We start from the raw sequence: 21,198 nt of genomic DNA on the forward strand, positions 1-21,198 counted from the left end.
AAAATGCATATCCTCTACCAAAATCATTACTTCGTAACCAAAAAATACGTTATTATATTATATGATATTTCTGTATAGATTCCTTAAACTATAAAAGTATCTTGCATTTCTTACATTTAAATGTATAAAATTAAACATTTGACACAGGTCTATTGGTTATTACTTTGAGTTCAAAAATATACCTATCTCACCCCATCGAAGCCCACATGTTTTGACAGATCACCTTTATTATCATGCTCATCTAAATAGGGATAATGTAAAAAGACATCAAAAGTGATCCGGAAGAATCGAACACGGGTTGTTTAAAATATAAGTAATGATACGCGACGCCTTTGGCCGACTGAACTCAAAGAATTTTGTGCCGAATTACAAATAACATATTATTAATATAAATATTAAATAGAAAATATGGCTAAAATTCAGGCCCTATTTTTTTAGGGGCCCTGTGCGCTACACAGCACACCCTCGGCCGGCCTTGTAAATAATGACACGAAAGCAATTATACTTAAACACTCAATGCCCATGTGTTATCTCTAATTCTTTTTAGAATAATCACTTAATCAGGAATAGAATTTCATTTAGAAATTCCATAACCTTACAAATAAAAACACAAACATACCGTTAGCACATACTTCGTGGTTTAATTTCCTCCAATATTCCTGTACGTGGATATGAAATGCAATAGGATTAAATAACAATACTATTCTGAATTGGCGCATATATGTTAACCTTCTTGACGCCTTTAATCTTCCAAATTTTTGTAGGGTTCTGTCATGTCAAATAGACCAAGCCGTTAAAATTAAGGAGCTGATTCGTATACAACAATTTTTCTCCATACACAACAATTGGTACTTTAAAATGTTGTATTGTACAATTATATAATGCATGAATTGTTGTATATGGCAAAAAAATATTGTGTACGAATCACTTCCCTTAAAATTACCACTATCAAAATGAATGTTTCCCTCTACACATTTGTTATGGACATCAAAAGTAGTAAGTTTGGCAACATCATTTAAGGTAATGGGCAAGGTATCGGTGGAAAGTTTGCGAGCCATATTGGAGGGGTATTAGGGGCGACATTATCGCCTCAAATGCTGTCGTCTGTAAAGCAATTTGTACCAACTAAACCCTAGCCATTTGATCTATGGGATAAATCGACATACGGTCAAAGTAATAAGCACACGGATCGCTGATATTGGTAATAGCGGCGACAAGAAACATGTTGTTTACTTGTCCCCGTTAATAATTAACAAGTGTTGCCGATAGCTAAAGGCGTTGCCACTATTATCCAGATTTCTTTCTTGTAGTGACCATTAATTGTCTGTTAATTATAATGATAACCATTCGGGCGGTGGTACCATTGTTTTGTTATTGTTGTATTATTATGATAAGTCCTTGAAAACTTTTGTTGTATATATTCACACATTGTCCTCCTATATCCATACATATCTATACTAGTATACAAATGTGAAAGGGAAGGTCACTAATTAACTAAAATTTCACTAGATTCTATCTAATCAAAGCTATTGTTGTGTTAAGTATTACATAAGTCCCACGTTTTTATAACTCTTAAGTAGATTCTTGAAAGCCCCTGTGGTTTGCTTCACCGTTGATACAGCTTGTATAGAGTTCATTTGATTGTCAACCTTCTCCGTGCCTTGTAGGTTGGATAGTTTCATGTCATATAATAAAACATTTTAGCAAAATGCAAATAAAACAATTAACAAACTTTATGCAAAATGATTTTGATGATAATAAGTAGTAGTAAACACATATATAGTTTACCTTCAAATAAAGTCTCAATCATTGCTTCGACATCTTCAGGTTGATACTTGATGTACTTATCGATGCTCTTTGCTCCTTCAAACTGTGGCTTATACCTGCCAACAAATGACCTATACGCTGGACTGACGACAGCAGTTATGGAAACCCTAATCTCGGATAACAACTGATCATCGCTCACCACCCATGTGCTTTGGGTCTTGTATATCTCGTCGAACATTGCATTAAAATTCTTGAACCTCTCTTTCAATATTCGTCTATTTGGCTTCCCTTTGACTTGGACACCTTCTTGTGTAAGGCATTGTAGTAGCCTGTTCCATGTTTCCCTCTGGTAACTCTTGTGGTAGTTCCTCACATCCGATGACTTCCGCCGACACCAATTATCTCCAAGAACTCCGTTCATCTCCTTCACGGTTTGCAATATAAACCGGTCGTTGTTCATCAGGAATATGTACCCCAATGATGCGTCTTTGTAAAGTGCTGACTTTGTTTCAAGGTTACTGTCTAGCAGCTGGATCACAGACAATAATTGTTTCGACAATATTGAAGACTCCTCCTCGGTGTCGTCCTCTGGTTTGGTGTGTTCTCGGAACACGTATTCCAATACGTGTTGGTACTCGTCAAATGCGCATTTTATATAGTTCATGACGTAGCGTGTGGTGGGGTGTACTCCGCCTCCCTGGATGGGAGTCTTGTTGGCATCGTTCTTGATGGAGCTCTTTAGATCATTGAACATGTTGAGGACGACTTGCCCAATGATGTATGTGGCAGACGCTATTTCGGACGTGAGGCTGCAAGATTCTTCTAGTTTCACGTTGCTGGAATCCGGGTCATCAATGGAGTCGCCAAGATCACGGATCGCTACGTACATTTCGAGGAATTTTAGCAACCTCTTTGCCTTTGGCTTTGCTGTTGCTACAACCGTCACAGATTCAACAAGTAACGTGGTAACGCCACGGAGGAGGTTGATAAACAAGGTTGTGAAAACCTTAAGGTGGTCGGAAAACACAGTCTCACCAAGCTTCCTTTCAGCGGGGAAAAGGACGCTGGAACAATGGTTGGCTAATTTAATCCACCGTGTTATATCTGGTTCAAGCGACACCCATTTCAATTTTGGAACATCTTCAACGTTAAATTTTTCAAATTCAAACCTTTTGACTTGCTCATTTAATCCATCTTTCCGCATCGTACTATACACCTGACAACATTCGTATTGGTAACCTGCAGGGATCATGAGAGATGCAATTTTGTTCATCAGAGTAATGTTTTCTTCTGTGTACCCTGGAAAATCTTGTTCGTTATTTGAGTATGAAGTCTCAGGTGTTAGCGTAGGGAGAGGATCCGATTTTGAGGAAGAAGACTTAGATTTCGATATTGGTTCAGTAGAAGTTGTCCAATCTTGTAACAAAGCCCCGAATTCTTCTTCCATGAGAACCATCGCTTGCTGAAGGACCTTGCTGACCTTATTAAAGGATGACGAATTTGGGAACTCACCCAAAACGATTTTCAGTTTTGATAAACGTTTGATGGCTTCTATGAAAAACTCGTCTTCCTCCGTCAAATTAGCAAATCTGGAGCCAGGTTGAATTGAATTGTATCTTTTATTAATCCTTGATTCTATGATCCCAACGAAGGTATTAACCGTATCAGGAATTTCAGGTGAGATCTCCTTTTCGTCGACGGTGGACAACTCGTCGGTGAATTGATCAATGTCGATGGAGATTTGATGAAGATCAAGATGCAACAACGATTCATCTTCAACATCATCCCCTGCGTCAGACGCGTCGGTAACATCATCATCAGGGAGCTTAGTCACGTCCACGTAAGATTTCCGTCGGTTCTTAACCTTACCGCTATAGATTTTTTCCATTAAACTTTTGTATGGGATGAATAGATGAATGAAGATGGAGAAGAAGGAGGGTGGTGGAACATCCCAATTTCCTATTTTTGGGACCTAATTTCATATGGTTGTGTTGGTCCGATTAACAAGGATAGTGTGTCCCCTTTTGAGTTTTACGGTCCAGCGTTGGAATTTGAGAACTGCCATACGAATTTCATTCAAATTGATTATCATTTTTACTAATCTTATTATATTAATTTCTAATTTCTAAAAACACAAATGAAATTCTAGTTGCAACGATTGATTTGATTTCATTTAAAGTTGTATCAATCAAAGTAGCAAAAATGCAAAAACAAAAATGCAAAATCAACACACATTTATATCTTTTGTATTTTATATTTTCGATTTCCTTGCGTCAGAAGCTTTGAGTTACTCAATAGAGTCCAACGGATAATATATAGTAATGTTATGACTCAAAGATCTATAGATTTTGTTTTTAAAAAAATTAGTTTTGTCATCCAAAAAGAAATTATAGCACAGCTTGTTGTTTGTTTACCTGTTACTGTTACGCTTATATAAAACTTTTTTTTATTATTATTAAAATATTAACAGATTATCCTCTTATTAATATATGTATTACATAACCTACCTTTTACAAAATTATTTATCATAACCATTTGTTATTTTAAATTATATATATATATATATATATATATATATATATATATATATATATATATGTATGTATGTGTGTGTGTGAGTATGATCAAATAAGAATACCCAAAAGGTTGAGAACGCAAAAACGGATCTAAACCATTTAAAAAACTAAATTTAAGGTTATTATCGAATGAGCTACTTATGTAAAATTTTAAAAGTCACAGGTATTAAAGTGTAACTTCAAATGGTGATAAGGGTATTATAGTAATTGGACATTTACCATCGTTAGTTAATTCCTATAATTCCTCAATCACTAACTTATTTCCTTCCATTTCCCGTCTCTCTCTCTCTCTCTCTCATCTCTCTTTATAAACCTAGGTACGCCTCCACCCTACATCTTTGATCCACCACTGATATTTGCATATCTACACATATATTTTACATCATATCTTAATACTTTTAGCTATAATTATGTTTATTATAGAACAAAAGGTACTTATTATGTTTAATCTATATATGTTATATAGCATAAAAGACATGCTCGAAAGCAACATGGAAGCTGGAAGCAGGAAAATGTAGGCTTAGGCAAGAAGAAGACACAAGAAAGATGTTGTTAGACAGCTTGACCCCTCGTCAGTATTTTGAGCATATCTCATGACTCGTAACTCTGATAGATGAAATTCAAAATGATCTTAAAACTAGACACAATTTCGGATTACTTTCGTGTTTTGAGAAAAGTCGGATTTTCAACCACCACGACGTGGTGATATCACCACGAAGTGGTGAATGGAATCTTCACGATTCTTGACGTCGACTTGGAGAATACGGGATAAACTTGATGACCACGACGTGGTGCATGTACCACGTCGTGGTGTCGAGAGTTTTGGTAACTATATATATATATATATATATATATATATATATATATATATATATATATATATATATATATATATATATATATCGAACATTAGGTCAATTCCAGGGGAGAGATGACTGAAGGCTGCGACTATTAACGAAAAAAATACCCTTCCAAGACCCCTTTGAGGGCATAATTCAACTAGAGCTCAAAGGATAAAGAGATTGGAGCAAGGATTTGCATCTACACATTCGGTTTGCCTAGTTTAATCATGATTAGTCTAGTTTCCCTTATGTTTATGTGTTTCCCAGTTGTGATTATGGGCTAAAACCCCTTGCTTTCGTTTAGAATAGATAAACTCCTAAATACTATGTGTTGATTTCTTGTTTGATGGATTGATGAAGTTGGTTTTGCTTTAAATATTATTTGATAAATCTAATCCTAGCTAGTTAAAGTTTCTATCTTTATTGCCTAGTCTCAAGTTTTGTGTAGTTAAACTGCAGTTAGTTGCATGAAAATTGATTTACCTAGTTGTTTATGACCATTAAATTTCTAGAGCTACAGATTGACCATATCCTAGTGTAGATGATAAGTTAGTTGCTTAAATGTGTTAGAGACCAGTATTTGATCATAATATTTGCTTGATTACTAGACTTAACCATAGAATAGTAGTCTGTAGATTCTATAATTCAGAGTCCAAATTATCTTTAAAATCAATTTAGTATCCTTAACTTGCATGATCATTTGGGTTAAAGTTATTAAATTGACTTATGCTAGTTAGTCTGACCATGATGACTAGTAACTTTTATTTGGTAACTAACGAAATTAATCCATTGATTTGAAATCAACCATAGGAAAAATGAGGGATTCGAAGCTAAATGAGAGTTTTTTTTGTTCTTGGTTTTAAACTGTCTTTCTAGTTGTTTACTTTAGTAATTAGTTTGTTATTTTAATTTAAGTTTTTCTGAACTTGTAAAATCAGATAAAAAACCCCTATTTTAGTTGTTTTTTACTTTAGCTTTTAGTAATTATTTTATTAATTAAATACCGTTCCTATGATCGACACCCGACTTATCTAAGCTATACTATAATCTGATTAGGTACACTGCCTATAGGTGCATAGTTAGTATAAGTTTGTTAGGTTATAAATTTAAAAGTTGATAGGTATAATTTGTGCACATCAAGTTTTTGGCGCCGTTGCCGGGGAACGGCTTAGTTGATTTTAATTTAATTACTTTTAGTTATTCGATCCTTTTTGTGGGTTAAAAACCACAAAAAGTTATTTTTGCAACATTTATTTTATTTTATTTTTTCTTCTGAACATCAACCACATCGTGGGAACCTTGGCCACGTCATGGTCACGTTCCAGGCAGTTTTTAATTTTAGTTTTTTTTATTTTAGTTTTTGTTCCTTTTTATGCGTTTTTTTTTTACTTTTTTTTAGCAGGATATATGGAGGATATCACGACCATGTCAATGGAAGAATACAAGCGACATATGAGGAACGACAATAGATGGGGTCTTGATCCACCAAAAATCCCAGCCACGACAAAGTTTGAACTTCCGGGACACATTATTAATATGTTAAGGGGACTACCTTTTTATGGAAATGAGCATGAGGACGCTTATGAGCATATAGAAGAGGTGGTGGATATTTCACATTATTTTAATGCACCAAACGTGAGTGAAGATGCGGTGATGCTTCGACTTTTACCGGTCACGTTGAAGGGCGAAGCAAAAGAATGGTTAAAATCTCTTCCCTTTGGAGCAATCACGACATGGGCTGATTTCAAGACTGAGTTCATAAACCAGTTTACCCCTCCTTTGAAAGTGGCAAAGCTTAAAAGAAACATACAAAATTTTCAACAATTAGAAAGGGAGTTATTATACGAAGCTTGGGAACGTTACAAGAGATTGTTACAACATTGCCCTCAAAATGACTTCAATGTGCAACAAGAAATCTCGATATTTTATGATGGAGTCAATGTGTGCACTCGTCAACTTCTAGACTCGCAAGGGTCCATGACAAAAGAAGAATCCGACAACAAATAAAGCTTTGATTGAAGAATTCACTAAGCATTCAAGAGAGTATCATAACTCAAGGGATGATTTCACTAAAGGAAATTCAAGTAAAGATGGAGGTCAAGATACTATCAGTGCAGTAAATGCAAAGCTCGATGCAATGGAAGAAAAGATCACAAAATTGGGCGGACCAATTCAAGATAGACGCGGAGCTTGTGGAGGACCCCATTCTACTAAGGATTGTGAGTTGGAGTACAAGAGAGCTCAAGACATGACAAAATATCAACAACTAGATCATAAGCTCTACCAACTAGAACGAGTCCAATCCGAGAAGATAGATGCTCTCGAGTCGATGCTATTCAGATTCATGGAAGCTAGCGAAAAAAGACATGATGCAACTGATGCAACGCTTAAAGTTCAACAAGCATCTATTTTGAGCATCCACACACAATTTGGGCAATTAACAAAACTTTTACAAGAAAAGCTATCGGATTTACTTTCAAGAAAAGTCGAGCCAATCCCTATGGATCAAGTCATGGCCGTTGATATAGAAGAAGAAAATAAATTGGAGCATATGAAGGACCTTGAAGAGGAGTCTAATCAGTCACTAGAAGTAAAAAGGAAAGAAGAAGAAGAGTATCGTGAAGCTTCCCAGTCGCCAGGATGTGGAGACAATAGTGCCACATCATGGGCGATAAAAGAAAATTATGATTTCTCAGTTGTTGAGCCGTATCGACCACCTCTTCCTTTCCCATCTCGTGCCAATGCAAATTCAGTGAAATAAGAAAACATTAAGTTCCTTAAGCATGATGGCTTTGAACGTGTGAAGGAAGAAGAGTGGGAGGAATGGGAGGAACCTTTACCAAAATAATAATTGGAAAAAGAAGTGAATTATTCAAAACCTCCAGCGTCAACGCCAATGATGTTTGAGGTGTTTGCTTTTACAAGAACACTAAATCCAGTAACGGAGGCGATTGAAGAAAAAGAAGTAGACAGTGACGAGTCTCATTTTGACAAGTAAAACCCGGAAAGAGACAAGAAAAAAGCTAAAGACACGAGAATGAGGAAAGAAATCAAGCGGAAACATAAAGAAGATGTCAACCCAAAAATGCAAGAAAGTTCAAGGCATTCAAAAGAAGGGTTGCTTACAAACGAGTAAGGTTCAAGATGATGGAGACTGGGGAGGTTACACTTCTACCCGATGCAACGTAGAGTGGGAAGGAGTCCGGCTCATGACTCCTCAAAAAGAAGCGCTTGTCGGGAGGCAACCCGATTTTTTTAGAGGTTGCATTTTCTTTTCTTATTTGATTTAGTTTTAGTTTTATTTTTCATTTTAGTTTTATTTTTCATTTTAGTTTTATTTTATCTTCACCGAATGATGATGTGTTTCTTTAGTTCTTGATCTTATTTTGTAGTGTTGAATGAAAGTGAAGCAGTGAAGGAGCTTAATTTGAAGAAGTAATGAGATTTTTGAAGATCATAGTTGAAGAACAAGTTTTTGAATAAGTGTGGGGTTCCCACATAATGAAGAGAAAAGCATTTTGAAGCATATTTATTGAAAAGAAGACAACACGACGTGGACATCATTAACACGTCGTGGCAGTGGTTCAGCACATTTTTTTCAAGAATGGTTATTTAATTTCATTCGATCAGGCACATTTGCATTCACAAGAAGAATCTTTCTAGGTATTATATTTAGAGTCCGAGTGAGGGTATTATTAGCAAAAAAAGGTTCTTTATAAAGAAAGATTAGAAAACGACGAGAGAAGCGAGATTTGAGCAATTTTTCGGGTGTTTGTTTGCGTCAATAAGTGAGGAGTCACGCCTAACAGCTTCGTATATTCTTTGGTGCCACATATATTCTAGAAATCAACTCATTCTGGCACCGATTATTGCAATTTCAAGACCAACACGTCATGGTATTCTCCACCACGTCATGTTGTCATAGTCAGAATACCAGAAAAAATAATTTGTTTGACCCACCACGAGGTGGTGCTTTTCGAGTTTGGTCACGTACTTTCAGTAGTCTAAGTGTTCAAGAGTGGCATTTCCAATTTTATATTGAATTTCATGGTATGGATGAGTTGTTCCCACACCCTCAAATTTGATTTTTACACCATGCTAAAGTAATGTCCCGACTGCCACGACATGGTTGACACTTTCCTATGTCGTGGGGGAGTTTTTCATCACATCAGGAGGCTACCATTCTACTTTCCAATTCCGTTTCCACACTTTAGAGCAAGCTAGAGATCCTACACACGATTCGAGATGCATGTTCTATCCCAGGGGAGTCTATTCCCTTTTCTCTATTTTTTTTATTATATGTTTTGCATAGCATACAATGAGGGCATTGTATCTAATAAGTGTGGGGTAGGGGGTCGAAAAAGTAAATTTAAAACTTTTTAATAGGTTTGAAATAATAATCTAAAAATTTAATCTAGTAATAGTTATAAGTTAAGTTGTTAGTGTTATATAGGATGATCCGATGAGAGTTCAAATGTTTAACCGAGCCAATACATGTTAATGTATATTTGTGGCTTCCCAAGTCTTAGTGAAAAGCCATGAGTTATGAAAAGGTTGTCTGGTAGTTTTTATGGCATAATATGTTTTGCAGTCTAAACCTGAAATCTATCCAGGAAAGCTTATGTAGTCATTGCACATAGACTAATACCTTTAACTAATAAATGTTGAAGTTAAGCACCCTTGCTTAAGCATGTAGGATTTGAGTGAAAAGGAAAAAAATGAGATATATATTAAAAAAAAGGACATACCAAAAAGTTGTAAGAATTTTGGAGCTATCAAAGTATGAAGATCAAAAGATAAAAAAAATTATGAAGAAATTCGAAAAGTTGAAGATACCAAAAAAAAATCAAACAAAAAGGTGGTGAATTCAAAGAAATCAAAGTTCAAATATCAAAGAAGTGAAAAATTCCGAGAGCTCAAATTTGGTATCTAAAGCTGTAATTTCTAGATTATGTATGCTTGGGTTGCTTAACCAAAAATACCTTGAGGTTAAGAAAGAGTTCTGAGGATTGATTCGGAGGGTTGCAAAAATGAGTGTCGTATAAACTAAGTGGTGCAGGTTCATACGGATTGTGTCACACCCCAAAACCAAGAACGGCAGAAACGTTCTGGGGCGGAGGACGTCATGTATAATATCAACAACAATGTAAAGTAGTAAACAAGCAACAACATCATCCATTGCATTAATAATATAATTATTATACAAATGTGTTCTGTCAAATTTTGATAAACACTAAAGCATAAATCAAAATGAAAGATAAGTCTTGAACAAGCTCCATCTTCCTTTCTCCTTGCATCGGTACCTGTCTATGATGACCTGAGGATACAAGTAATTTTGAAAGCGAGTATCAGCTTTGAAGCTGGTGAGATCATAAGTATTTAGTGTCTTAATTTGTATGTAAGTATTTGTATGTAAGAGTTTGTAAGTATATGTATTGTAAGAATTTGTAAGTGTATATGAACTGTAAGCGTTTGAAAACCCTAGAATCCCTATGATTCCTACTAGTATGTGAAGGTGTCTTCTACCAAGACCTAACTGTTCTGAAGGTAGTCTTCTACCAAGACCTAACTGTCCTCAATGTTCGTTTCTTGTAAGAGGGTGTAATTTTCCCAAGTGTAACGATTATTAACAAAATATAGTTTTTACATTTATAGTTTAAGTGAAAAGATCACTAAATATATGTACAGGGAAAATTAATGTAGTACTAAAACGTAGCGCTATAAGAACTACTGATGTACTAATTTCCTTAAACCGGATTTATATTAAGGCATTATGTGATAAATTGCACCATACTATAGACTGGTAACAACGACAACGTATAGTCGAAAATAAGGTATGACGTTTGGCACCCGCAGACCTGCCGATCGTGTTGTAGCTAGCAGCAAGGTGTAGGATAGTCAATCCAGTATAGATCTATACGCAAACTCACGCTCTCCCTTCAAGAGACTCTGGCTACAACCCGAGTCATGACAATTAAGGCATGCTCCCATACAGTGGATCACAATTTTATTAGCGTATTAATGTAAGTGTAATGTAACGAACTGTTCTATCTGTAATGCACGTGCTCTCTACCTAGCAAGTATAGTAATGTACTGTAATGTTCTAGAAGTATTGACTCATGAATGAACTGACTCATTGTATGATATCGTGTTCTAGTAATAGTTCTAGTATCTTCCTAAACTACCCGTATGGTAGTTTACTAGTAATCTAACTGGTACGTATGGACATGGATGTATACCCTTGCTACCCAAGGGCATAGGATGAACTGGAAGGACCTTTTATGACTATATATGTACACATGATATATAACTAATATTTAAACGACTTTCGGACGAGTACCCGATATCCCACCAGACCACATCTCAAGTGCGAAAAGGAAATAGGGTGGATAGCCTTCCTAAGTCTTTTAAACATTTCTTATATAATTATACATATAGAGGCATGCAATTTATAATATAAAAGCATAAATATGTTTTGTAAGACATTTGAAACGTAATTATTATTTTAAGAAAAGATCGACTTGATGTCAATCTATAAAACAATTTGAAGGCATAAGTTTGATAAAACCGTTTAGTATAATGAAACATTTGTTTGAAACACAATTGTAAATAAGTTTGAAATGTAGTATACTGAGTACAAGGTACAGTGTAATAAGGAGTTTAAAACATATAAAATGTTTATAAAAATCATTTGAAGGAAATTTGTTTGGTAAAACGGCTAACGTGTAGTAAATCATTTGAATGCTGCATATTAATCACATGTGATTGATATAATAACTAGCATAATTCTACTTATTAATCACATGTGATTGATATAATAAGTAGCATGATTCTACTTGTATCCCCCCCATAAAACATTTAAAAATAGTTTAAAACATTAGTTAAGGGGTATGAACTCACCTGCAGTAAGTGACTGGAATTGAACGGACTGTTATCGTACGGAAGGATCGGACAAGTGCTTGGTGTCAAGTGAAGAGTTTGACACACACAATGATCCTAATTACATATGAAGACATATGTATATAAATAATTAGTTATTAAAACACTAATTATACAAGTATAAACATTTAAACGCGAGGAAAAACATTTTTGGTCAAGTGCTAGGAGGCTAAAGGATTGAAACAAAGGAGTGCAATGCCCCTAATGGGAGTTTAAGGTCTAATGACCATATTCTTTGGAGTTTACAGCCCAGGGGAGTAAACTCCTGGCCGTAAACTCTCAACCAAGTGCCTAAATGGAGCTTAGAATTATTACAACTCATGTGGTGAATTGTTTCAAGGCTATAACAAGTGTTTGGGTACCATATTAACTCCTTTGGGGAGTTTACGGCCCAGAGACCATATTCCCTTGGAGTTTACGGCTGTAAACTCCCTTGGGAGGGTTCTTATGGTGTTTTCAAGTCTCAAACATTTCTAGGTAATGATCTATGTTGGATTCTAGGCATAAGGAAGGAGTTAGGGTGTCATTTGACCCCTTTATAGGTGTTTACGACCCAAGAGTTTATCTTGGCCGTAAACTCCTTTTTCCTTGTGATTCCTTATGTTTTCTTGGCTTTAAACACTTTAGGGTACTTGTCCTAATTGAAGTCTAAGCTTTAGGAGGTGTTTCAAAGCATTCTTGGCATGTTCAAGGGAGTTTACAGCCTAAGCTATTCTTGGGCCGTGAACTCCCAAACTTGGGTGATTCCAGGTTGATTTCATGTCCCTAAAATAAGTAGAATACTTTCTAGGCATTTGTTTAAGGCTATGGAGGACCCTAGGCACACTTTGGTGCCCTTACTTAGTGTTTACGGCCCAAGAGCATTTCCTTGGCCGTAAACTCCCTTTAAGGGGTGTTCTTGGTTGTTTTCTAGCCTCTAATGATCATACATATTATCCTAAAATAGTTGCCTAACAAGGAAATGGGACTAGATGGCCTTTAAGCTTCGTTTTGGAGTTTACTCCCCAAGAACGTTGTTGGGCGGTAAACTCCCGGATCTCATTTATTTGACCTACAATCTATGTTAATAGGCATAAAACAAGCATTATAACACAACTAGAGAAGTGTACTCACGATTTGGGATGAAAACCCGAAGATCCGTGAGAGAGAAAACGACTTTTCTCTTGTTGGAAATGTGAATAATGAATGAATTTAGTTCAGAAATCTATTTATAGTCCTGAAATATTTTTGGCAGAAAATATTTTTATTCCTGGAACGAACTCTAATGTCCTAGAGTCTTGGAATAACAGTGTTGCACAAAAACCTAGTGCATCCACTCTCCTAATATCTCCTTAAGTGTAAAATCCTGAAAACTGCCAAACTTGTATTCGAAATCTGAGTTTTCACTATAACCGTTCTAACTTCTATTGGATTGAAATGGTTTGTTCAGAATGGAAATTTCGGGTTGTCACAGATTGTGAGTATTTAGGATTAGGAAGTTGTTAGGATTTTAGACAGAAATATGCGCATTGAGGTCTTGGTATAATGTCTGAGTTCAAAATGGATTGTTCTATATGATGGTGGTGATGAAGGTTTGAATTAACATTAACTAGTTTTGCTTGAGGGCAAGCAAAAGATAAGTGTGGGGTATTTTGATATGTGCATATCTACACATATATTTTACATCATATCTTAATACTTTTAGCTATAATTATGCTTATTATAGAACAAAAGGTACTTATTATATTTAATATCTGTTATGTAGCATAAAAGACATGCTCGGAAGCAACATGGAAGCTGGAAGCAGGAAAATGCAGGCTTAGGCAAGAAGTAGGCACAAGCAATATGTGTTGGATAAGGTGTCTAAGTCTATAACTATTTTTGGATGTACTTGATCCGACCCGGCATGGTCCATTTGCGTTGCATGGCATCATACAATTGAATAAACTAAATGAAAGAAACAACACTTATGGCTATTAATATATTATAAGTTCTAATATATTAACAATATTATTTAATTAGTTTTGATCAAGAATTAATTTTGAATTAATTAAGTGATCAAAAGATAACTAATTAGATATATGGGTAGATTATGTAAATCTTCCATATCTTATATAGTGGGCTAAGAGGCTCCATGGATTGTCAAGTTGGGTTCTACCCATAGGATGCTCCATGGAGTTAACCCATGGATCAAGAAATGAAGAGTCATGTTACATTAGGGTTTACCTAATGTAACACACTATATAAGCAATGTGTTTCTCCCCAAAATCGGTTACACTAACTAGAAGAAGAGGGCTTGGACGATTTTGCAAGTGTTAGAGTTTTCTCTCAAGTTTATTCTTTGCATTTGGTGTTGTGTGAAGCATTTGAGGAACCACACTTGAGGTGCTAGGCTCACAAGGTTTCAAGGAAGAATTTCAACAACAAGGTATGTAGTTCTATCTTTTACACAAAGAAAATTGTACCCCATGTATGCTAGATAGGTTCATAACCTTGGAAAACAACTTTGCATGATAATTAGACAAACATAGATCCAAGGTTATTAGGGTTGCATATACACTTAGGAAGTGTTAGAATGCTCAAAACCCATCAATATGTTGTTGGACAACTTGACCCCTCGTTAGTATTTTGACCATATCTCATGACTCGTAACTTCGAATGACGAGATTCAAAATGATCTAAAAACTAGAAACAATTTAAGATTACTTTCGTGTTTTAAGAAAAGTCGGATTTTCAACCACCACGACGTGGTGACATCACCATGAAGTGGTGAATGGAATCTTCGCGATTCTTGATGCTGACTTAAAGAATACAAGACAAACTTGATGACCACGACGTGGTGCCTTTACCACGTCGTGATGTTGAGATTTTTGGTAACTATATATATATATATATATATATATATATATATATATATATATATATATATATATCTATCTCGGACATTAGGTCGATTCCAAGGGAGAGAGGACTGAAGGTTGCGACTATTAACGAAAAAATACCCTTCCAAGACCCCTTTGAGGGCAGAATTCAACTAGAGCTCAATGGATAAAGAGATTGGAGCAAGGATTTGCATCTACACATTCAGTTTGCCTAGTTTAATCATGATTAGTCTAGTTTCCCTTATGTTTATGTGTTTCCCAGCTGTGATTATGGGCTAAAACCCCTTGCTTTCATTTAGAATAGATGAACTCCTAAATACTATGTGTTGACTTCTTGTTTGATGGATTGATGAAGTTGGTTTTGCTTTAAATATTATTTGATAAATCTAAACCTAGCTAGTTAAAGTTTCTATCTTTATTGCCTAGTCTCAAGTTTTGTGTAGTTAAACTGTAGTTAATTGCATGAAAATTGATTTACCTAGTTGTTTATGACCATAAAATTTCTAGAGCTAGAGATTGACCATATCCTAGTGTAGGTGATAAGTTAGTTGCTTAAATGTGTTAGAGACCAGTATTTGATCATAATATTTGCTTGAGTACTATACTTAAACATAGAATAATAGTCTGTAGATTCCATCATTCAGAGTCCAAATTACCTTTAAAATCAATTTAGTATCCTTAACTTGCATGATCATTTGGGTTAAAGTTATTAAATTGACTTATGCTAGTTAGTCTGACCATGATGACTAGTAACTTTTATTTGGTAACTAACGAAATTAATCCATTGATTTGAAATCAACCATAGGAAAAAGGAGGGATTCGAAGCTAAATGAGAGTTTTTTTTTGTTCTTGGTTTTAAACTGTCTTTCTAGTTGTTTACTTTAGTAATTAGTTTGTTATTTTAATTTAAGTTTTTCTGAACTTGTAAAATCAGATAAAACCCCCCATTTTAGTTGTTTTTTACTTTAGCTTTTAGTAATTATTTTATTAATTAAATACCGTTCCTTGTGATCAACACCCGACTTACCCAAGCTATATTATAATCTGACTAGGTACACTGCCTATAGGTGCATACTTAGTATAAGTTTGTTAGGTTATAAATTTAAAAGTTGATAGGTATAATTTGTGCACATCAACCACCAAAAGGGAATCGATTGGAATCGTTGAAGCCAAAATAAAGGAAAGGGAAACAGGATGTCTAAATTGTTGTTGATCGGAGGAGAAGGATTCACGAATAGAGCAGGGATCGGGAGGCATAATCGATTGGGGAATGTTCGATCCTCGTCTGATCGAGAAGGGTGATGGTGAAGCAGCGATGTTTGAGGCATATTGTGGCGGTAATCGGGATGCCTAACGAGCAGACGACAACCCTAGTGGTCGGAAGTTGTGGTTTGTTTCTAATTAATGTCACCTAGTGTTTTCAATTTTTTTTAGTTCTATACAAATGTTAGGAAAAGTGGTATCTTTGGCTTGAATATGAGTAACAGAATATTCAGCCAAAGTAGTAGGACTCTTTTAGTTGCCTATTGATACTTGGCTTGAGTTATTATAAAAAAAAAACTTAACTATGATTGATTGCTAGCCTTCTTAAATTATTTTGGAGAGTTCGAAACAAAAACCCAATCTCATATAGTTTTGATTGTTTTTTTTTTTGTTTTTTCTCAATCTTATATACAATTTTGTGCCTTCTTCGTTTGTGATTACAATGCACTGGGCTTCAGATATTTTGTATGTTATTCATTGATGAATACGTAATATAGCTAGCCTTCTTACACATGGATTTTTTTGTATATACAATTTTGTATGTTATTCATTCATGAACATGTAATAGAGTATGAAGCTTCTTTTCTCTAACAGTGAAACATATTAATTTTCTTATAATGCTTTTTAAATTGGTTTTCTTTATTTGTTTCTAAAGATAAGGTGATATATCATTTACTATTTTGGTTTTCTTAATATAGAGTAAGCACGTTACTATTTTGGTTTGTAATTGATCATTTTCATGTAGACCTGGAATTAGATTCACAGGTAAAGATTGTGAACGGAAGCTATTTGATGAATTTTGTGAGAGAGATATGGTTCATTGAATGATTTATGTGTATTTGAATATGGGTTTTTCTGAAGGGCCTTTGGAATTTTTTGAGAAGATGAAAGGTGAAGAATTTGAGCTAGTGGAGAATGAAAAACTATATTATATTTTGGTGTATTCATCTAAGATAGAATGTGTATTTAATTATAAATAATAGTGTATTCATGTGTGAATGAGTGTATTTATTTATGATTAGAAGTATTGTTAATTCTTACACTATTTTTATTTTTTATTTATTTATGAGTATCGATGTATTTATTTGTGAATAATAGTGTATTGATGTGTGAATGGTTGTTTTTATTTCTGAATAACATTGTATTCATGTGTGAATGAGTCTATTTATTTATGATTAGAGGTATTCATTTTTTTAAGAAATCAAAATTTTTACACTATTTTTATTTTCATTTGATGAAAAAAGGCATTTAATTATTTGTAAATTGATGTATATTCATTTGTGATTGAAGTCGTATTAGGTTTTTTGCAGAAAATTTTCGTTTTTAAATACAAGTGTTTTGATTTGGGATTGAATTTCTATTCGTTTTTTTGAAAAAAAAAATATAAAATTCAAGGAAAAAAATTGATTTTTTTTTTCAGTTTTAAATTAAATATTGGTAGAAATGTTTTTTATATTCCATTAATAAGTAAAATTAAAATTAGAATATTTTTTTGTTTTTTGGTAATTGATCCTAAATTTAAGGGAAATTGATTGAATTTTATTTTAATTATTTTAATTTAATTAAAATATACAGTTACTAATATTCATAAATGGAATATATATATATATATATATATATATATATATATATATATATATATATATATATATATATATATATAGTGTGTTAAGTTCAAATGAGAACTATTTTTAAAGTGAGAACATGAGGACAAATCTCAGCCAATCAATATATATAATTAATTAAATAAAAAAATTTGATTATTTTACATTAATAAGGCAAGGTTTGATTGTTTAATCAAATTTAAAGAATATACCAATGTAAACTCCTATAATTAAGGAACGTTTTATATTAGTTATAACAAACATTTATCTCGATCTTCAATCATCAATCGTGTGTATCAGTCATCAATATTTACAAACCATACTGAATTGGATATTCAAGTTAAGTTGTTCTGAAAGTTTTCCATAAGAATCCATTAATGGATTTGTCATTCGCCAACGAGTTTGATGATATTATCGAGATCAAAAGGATGAGATCAATGAAGTTCAATCTGCATTAGTCGATGATGATTTTTTTGTCAGGTGATGATGATTTTTGTTCGACTGATCATGATAATCCCTCAATCGGAAAAGTCGACATCATGGATGACCACAATATTCAAGTTCCTGGTATGTTTTTTGAAGTTTTTTAATTTCGTTAAATATGTGTCAATTATATTACACAATTTTGTATTTTGTTATTATACTATCAAAAAATTGACATTTAAGAATCGTATACTTTATTGAAAATGTATATTTAAGTTTATTTGATTTGTTGGTTTGTTAATTGTATGATGTTATTAACTTGTCTTGGTTATTAGATGTTACAGACATTAAATCATGTAAAGAGAGAAAAGATGATTGTCTTGATCAACACTTGGTAATAGTTGGTAAATCGTATTGGATTCCTTCTGTCCCTAATGATATGAAGCCAATAATAAATCATAAATACCCATCGGATGATGCAATTGAAGACATGTACAAAAGATATGCATGTGCAATATGTTTTGATGTTAGAAAGTCAACAAACAAAAAGAACTTTGGAATTGTGTACATCAAATATCTTCTATGTAACAGGGAAGGTTTCCCAAATACATCTCCTGTTGAAACTTTGGACCCAAAAATAAGTAAAATTAAAAGAACGGTTGATAGTAGTAGGACCGGATGCAAGGCACATATACGATTTAAATTTTTTCCTGGAACTACCAATTGGTTGTTATATGAATTTGAAGAAAAACAGAATCATCCACTTTTATCAAGAGACAATATGTTGATTTCACGTCATCATAGGCAATTGGATGACACTCAAAAATCTTTCATTCTTACAATGTCTAATTAGAATATTTGTGCAACCATAGCTCATAGGCTGTATACAAGTACTCTTGGTGGATACAATTTTGTAGCGGTCTAATTGATGACTTTAAAAATTATATGAGGGATCTCAGTTGCTTTATTGGTGGTAGTGATCCTCAGATGCTAGTGCACAAGCTGAATATCAAAAAAGAGAATGTTAAGAATTTTTTTTTTGATTATCGAGTTGAGAATGAGCAGTTGAATGCTCTTTTCTAGGTAGATGAAACATCCAAGATCAATTATAAAGAGTTTGGTGATGTAGTTTCTTTCGATGCTATTTTTCGAACTAACAGGTTGTAAATGATTGTAGTTTAATATATTTCTATTTATTAATAATATATATATATATATATATATATATATATATATATATATATATATATATTAATTCAAATAGTTTTACAGGTACCATATGATTTTTGTCCCTTTTACTGGAATTGATAATCACAAGAGGTGTCTCATTTTTGGTGCTAGCTTGTTGAGCAGAGAAGACACTGATTCCTATATATGGGTGTTGAAATCTTTTCTTAAAGATTTTGGCAAACAACCATTGTTGGTTTTATCCGACCAAGACCCTGAAATGAAGAAATCCATCGAAACCGTTTTCCCATAATCGATTCATAGGCTTTGCATGTGGCATACCACATCTAAATTGCCATTGAGGGTATTTTTTCTTGTCTATGTAATACACTTTACCAATAAGACAATCATTTTTTGTGTATTCAAACCAGAATGTTTTTTTATAGTTGATTACATATATTAAATTTACAAATTCCTAGGTTTCTTTGAAGATTATCAACAATCTAGAATTTCATAAAAACTTCAACCTCTTGATATGGAATTATAGGCTTGAAGTTGATGATTTTGAGTTAGGGTAGAAGTCCTTATTCAATGAATATAAGCTCACAGATAATAAATGGTTGGATGATATGCATGGATTGAGACATTTCTGGATACCTGCATTTTTCAAGCATGTACCTTTATCAGGACTAATGAGAACCACATCTTGGTTTGAAAGTGAGAATTCTGCATTTCACCAGAACACTCATTATTGTTCTACTCTTGTCCATTTTATGATTTCTTTTGAAGTTGCTATGGAGAAGCAAAGATTCAATCAATCATCGTTTGACTTCAAGACTAATGACAAACATCCAACAATGAGGACATCATTTGAGATCGAGAGGAATGCTTCTATGTTTTACACTCGTACTGTTTTTTGTCAAGTTTAGAATGAAATGTACTTGTCTATGGTATCATGTTCACAAATTTGTATCAGCACATTTGATGATGTTGATGAGTGTCTTGTCAAGGAATTTATTCATTACATTCCTTCTAACTTAAATGGTTCTTATATTGATCAAGGAGTTGAAAATGATGATCAATGGGATATCCACAAGGTAATCGCTCTTGAAACTTGTACTCTTAATCTTTTAAGATTGATATATTTTTCTTTTCTAAGTCTTCTTCACTTTATTCAATACAGGTTACACACAATAAGTCTACACAAACATTTACATGTCCTTGTATGAAGTTTGAGCAATTTGGTTTTTTGTGTCGCCACATTTTTACTGTAATGAAGTCATATAACATCAAAGAGATTCCTTCCAAATATTTACTGAGACGCTGGCAGAAGGACATCATCCCCACAGAACTATTGAAAAAGTGTTTTCGTTATGCTGATTTTGACGAGAATACCCGAAGAGTTGTACTTGATATATTTTCTACTGTTGAAAATTGTGTATCTTCTCTTAGCAAAAATAACACCAAATTGATAGAATACTTGGAGGAAATAAAGCAGCTTGAAGCAGAGTTCCTTTCCAATTTCACAACTCATGAAAAAGGAAACAAGATTAAAGATTTCGAAAAAACACTTGGTGTTACCATTCCCACTAGTGTGGATATTCATAATCCAGGAGAAATCCGCAACAAAGGAAGTGGTACTAAAAAAAGAATGAAAAGTTTGAGAGAGGTTGCAACAGAAAAATCAAAGGGTTCCAGATGCATTTATTGTCACAAGGGAAACGATCATGATTGGCGAAATTGTTCTATAAGGAAA

General features: G+C 33.8%; 1 protein-coding gene and 1 non-coding gene across 2 annotated transcripts; both read right to left on the reverse strand.

Moving 5' to 3' along the window:
• Positions 1–1,406: 1,406 nt before the first annotated feature.
• LOC145069214 (exocyst complex component EXO70C1-like) lies at positions 1,407–3,830 on the reverse strand. Its single transcript, XM_079016164.1, has 2 exons — positions 1,789–3,830; positions 1,407–1,660 (listed from the first exon to the last, which is right to left on the reverse strand). The coding sequence occupies exons 1-2, from the start codon at positions 3,653–3,655 to the stop codon at positions 1,545–1,547; spliced, it is 1,983 nt and encodes a 660-aa protein (XP_078872290.1). The 5' UTR covers positions 3,656–3,830; the 3' UTR covers positions 1,407–1,544.
• Positions 3,831–6,976: 3,146 nt separating this feature from the next.
• LOC145071637 (small nucleolar RNA R71) lies at positions 6,977–7,083 on the reverse strand. The gene has a single exon (XR_013690643.1). It is a non-coding gene; the product is annotated as a small nucleolar RNA R71 (small nucleolar RNA).
• Positions 7,084–21,198: the final 14,115 nt, after the last annotated feature.

The sequence above is a fragment of the Lactuca serriola genome, chromosome 8, assembly GCF_051521515.1.
Source record: "Lactuca serriola cultivar US96UC23 chromosome 8, Lser_US96UC23_V15, whole genome shotgun sequence".
Lineage (NCBI taxonomy): Eukaryota > Viridiplantae > Streptophyta > Magnoliopsida > Asterales > Asteraceae > Lactuca > Lactuca serriola.

Excerpts from the sequence above, each read along its gene's own strand:
- LOC145069214 (XM_079016164.1), bottom strand. The coding sequence starts at position 3,655 with ATGGAAAAAATCTATAGCGGTAAGGTTAAGAACCGACGGAAATCTTAC. Across the intron at positions 1,661-1,788 it reads GATTGAGACTTTATTTGAAG|GCACGGAGAAGGTTGACAAT; the intron begins GTAAACTATATA and ends CCAACCTACAAG.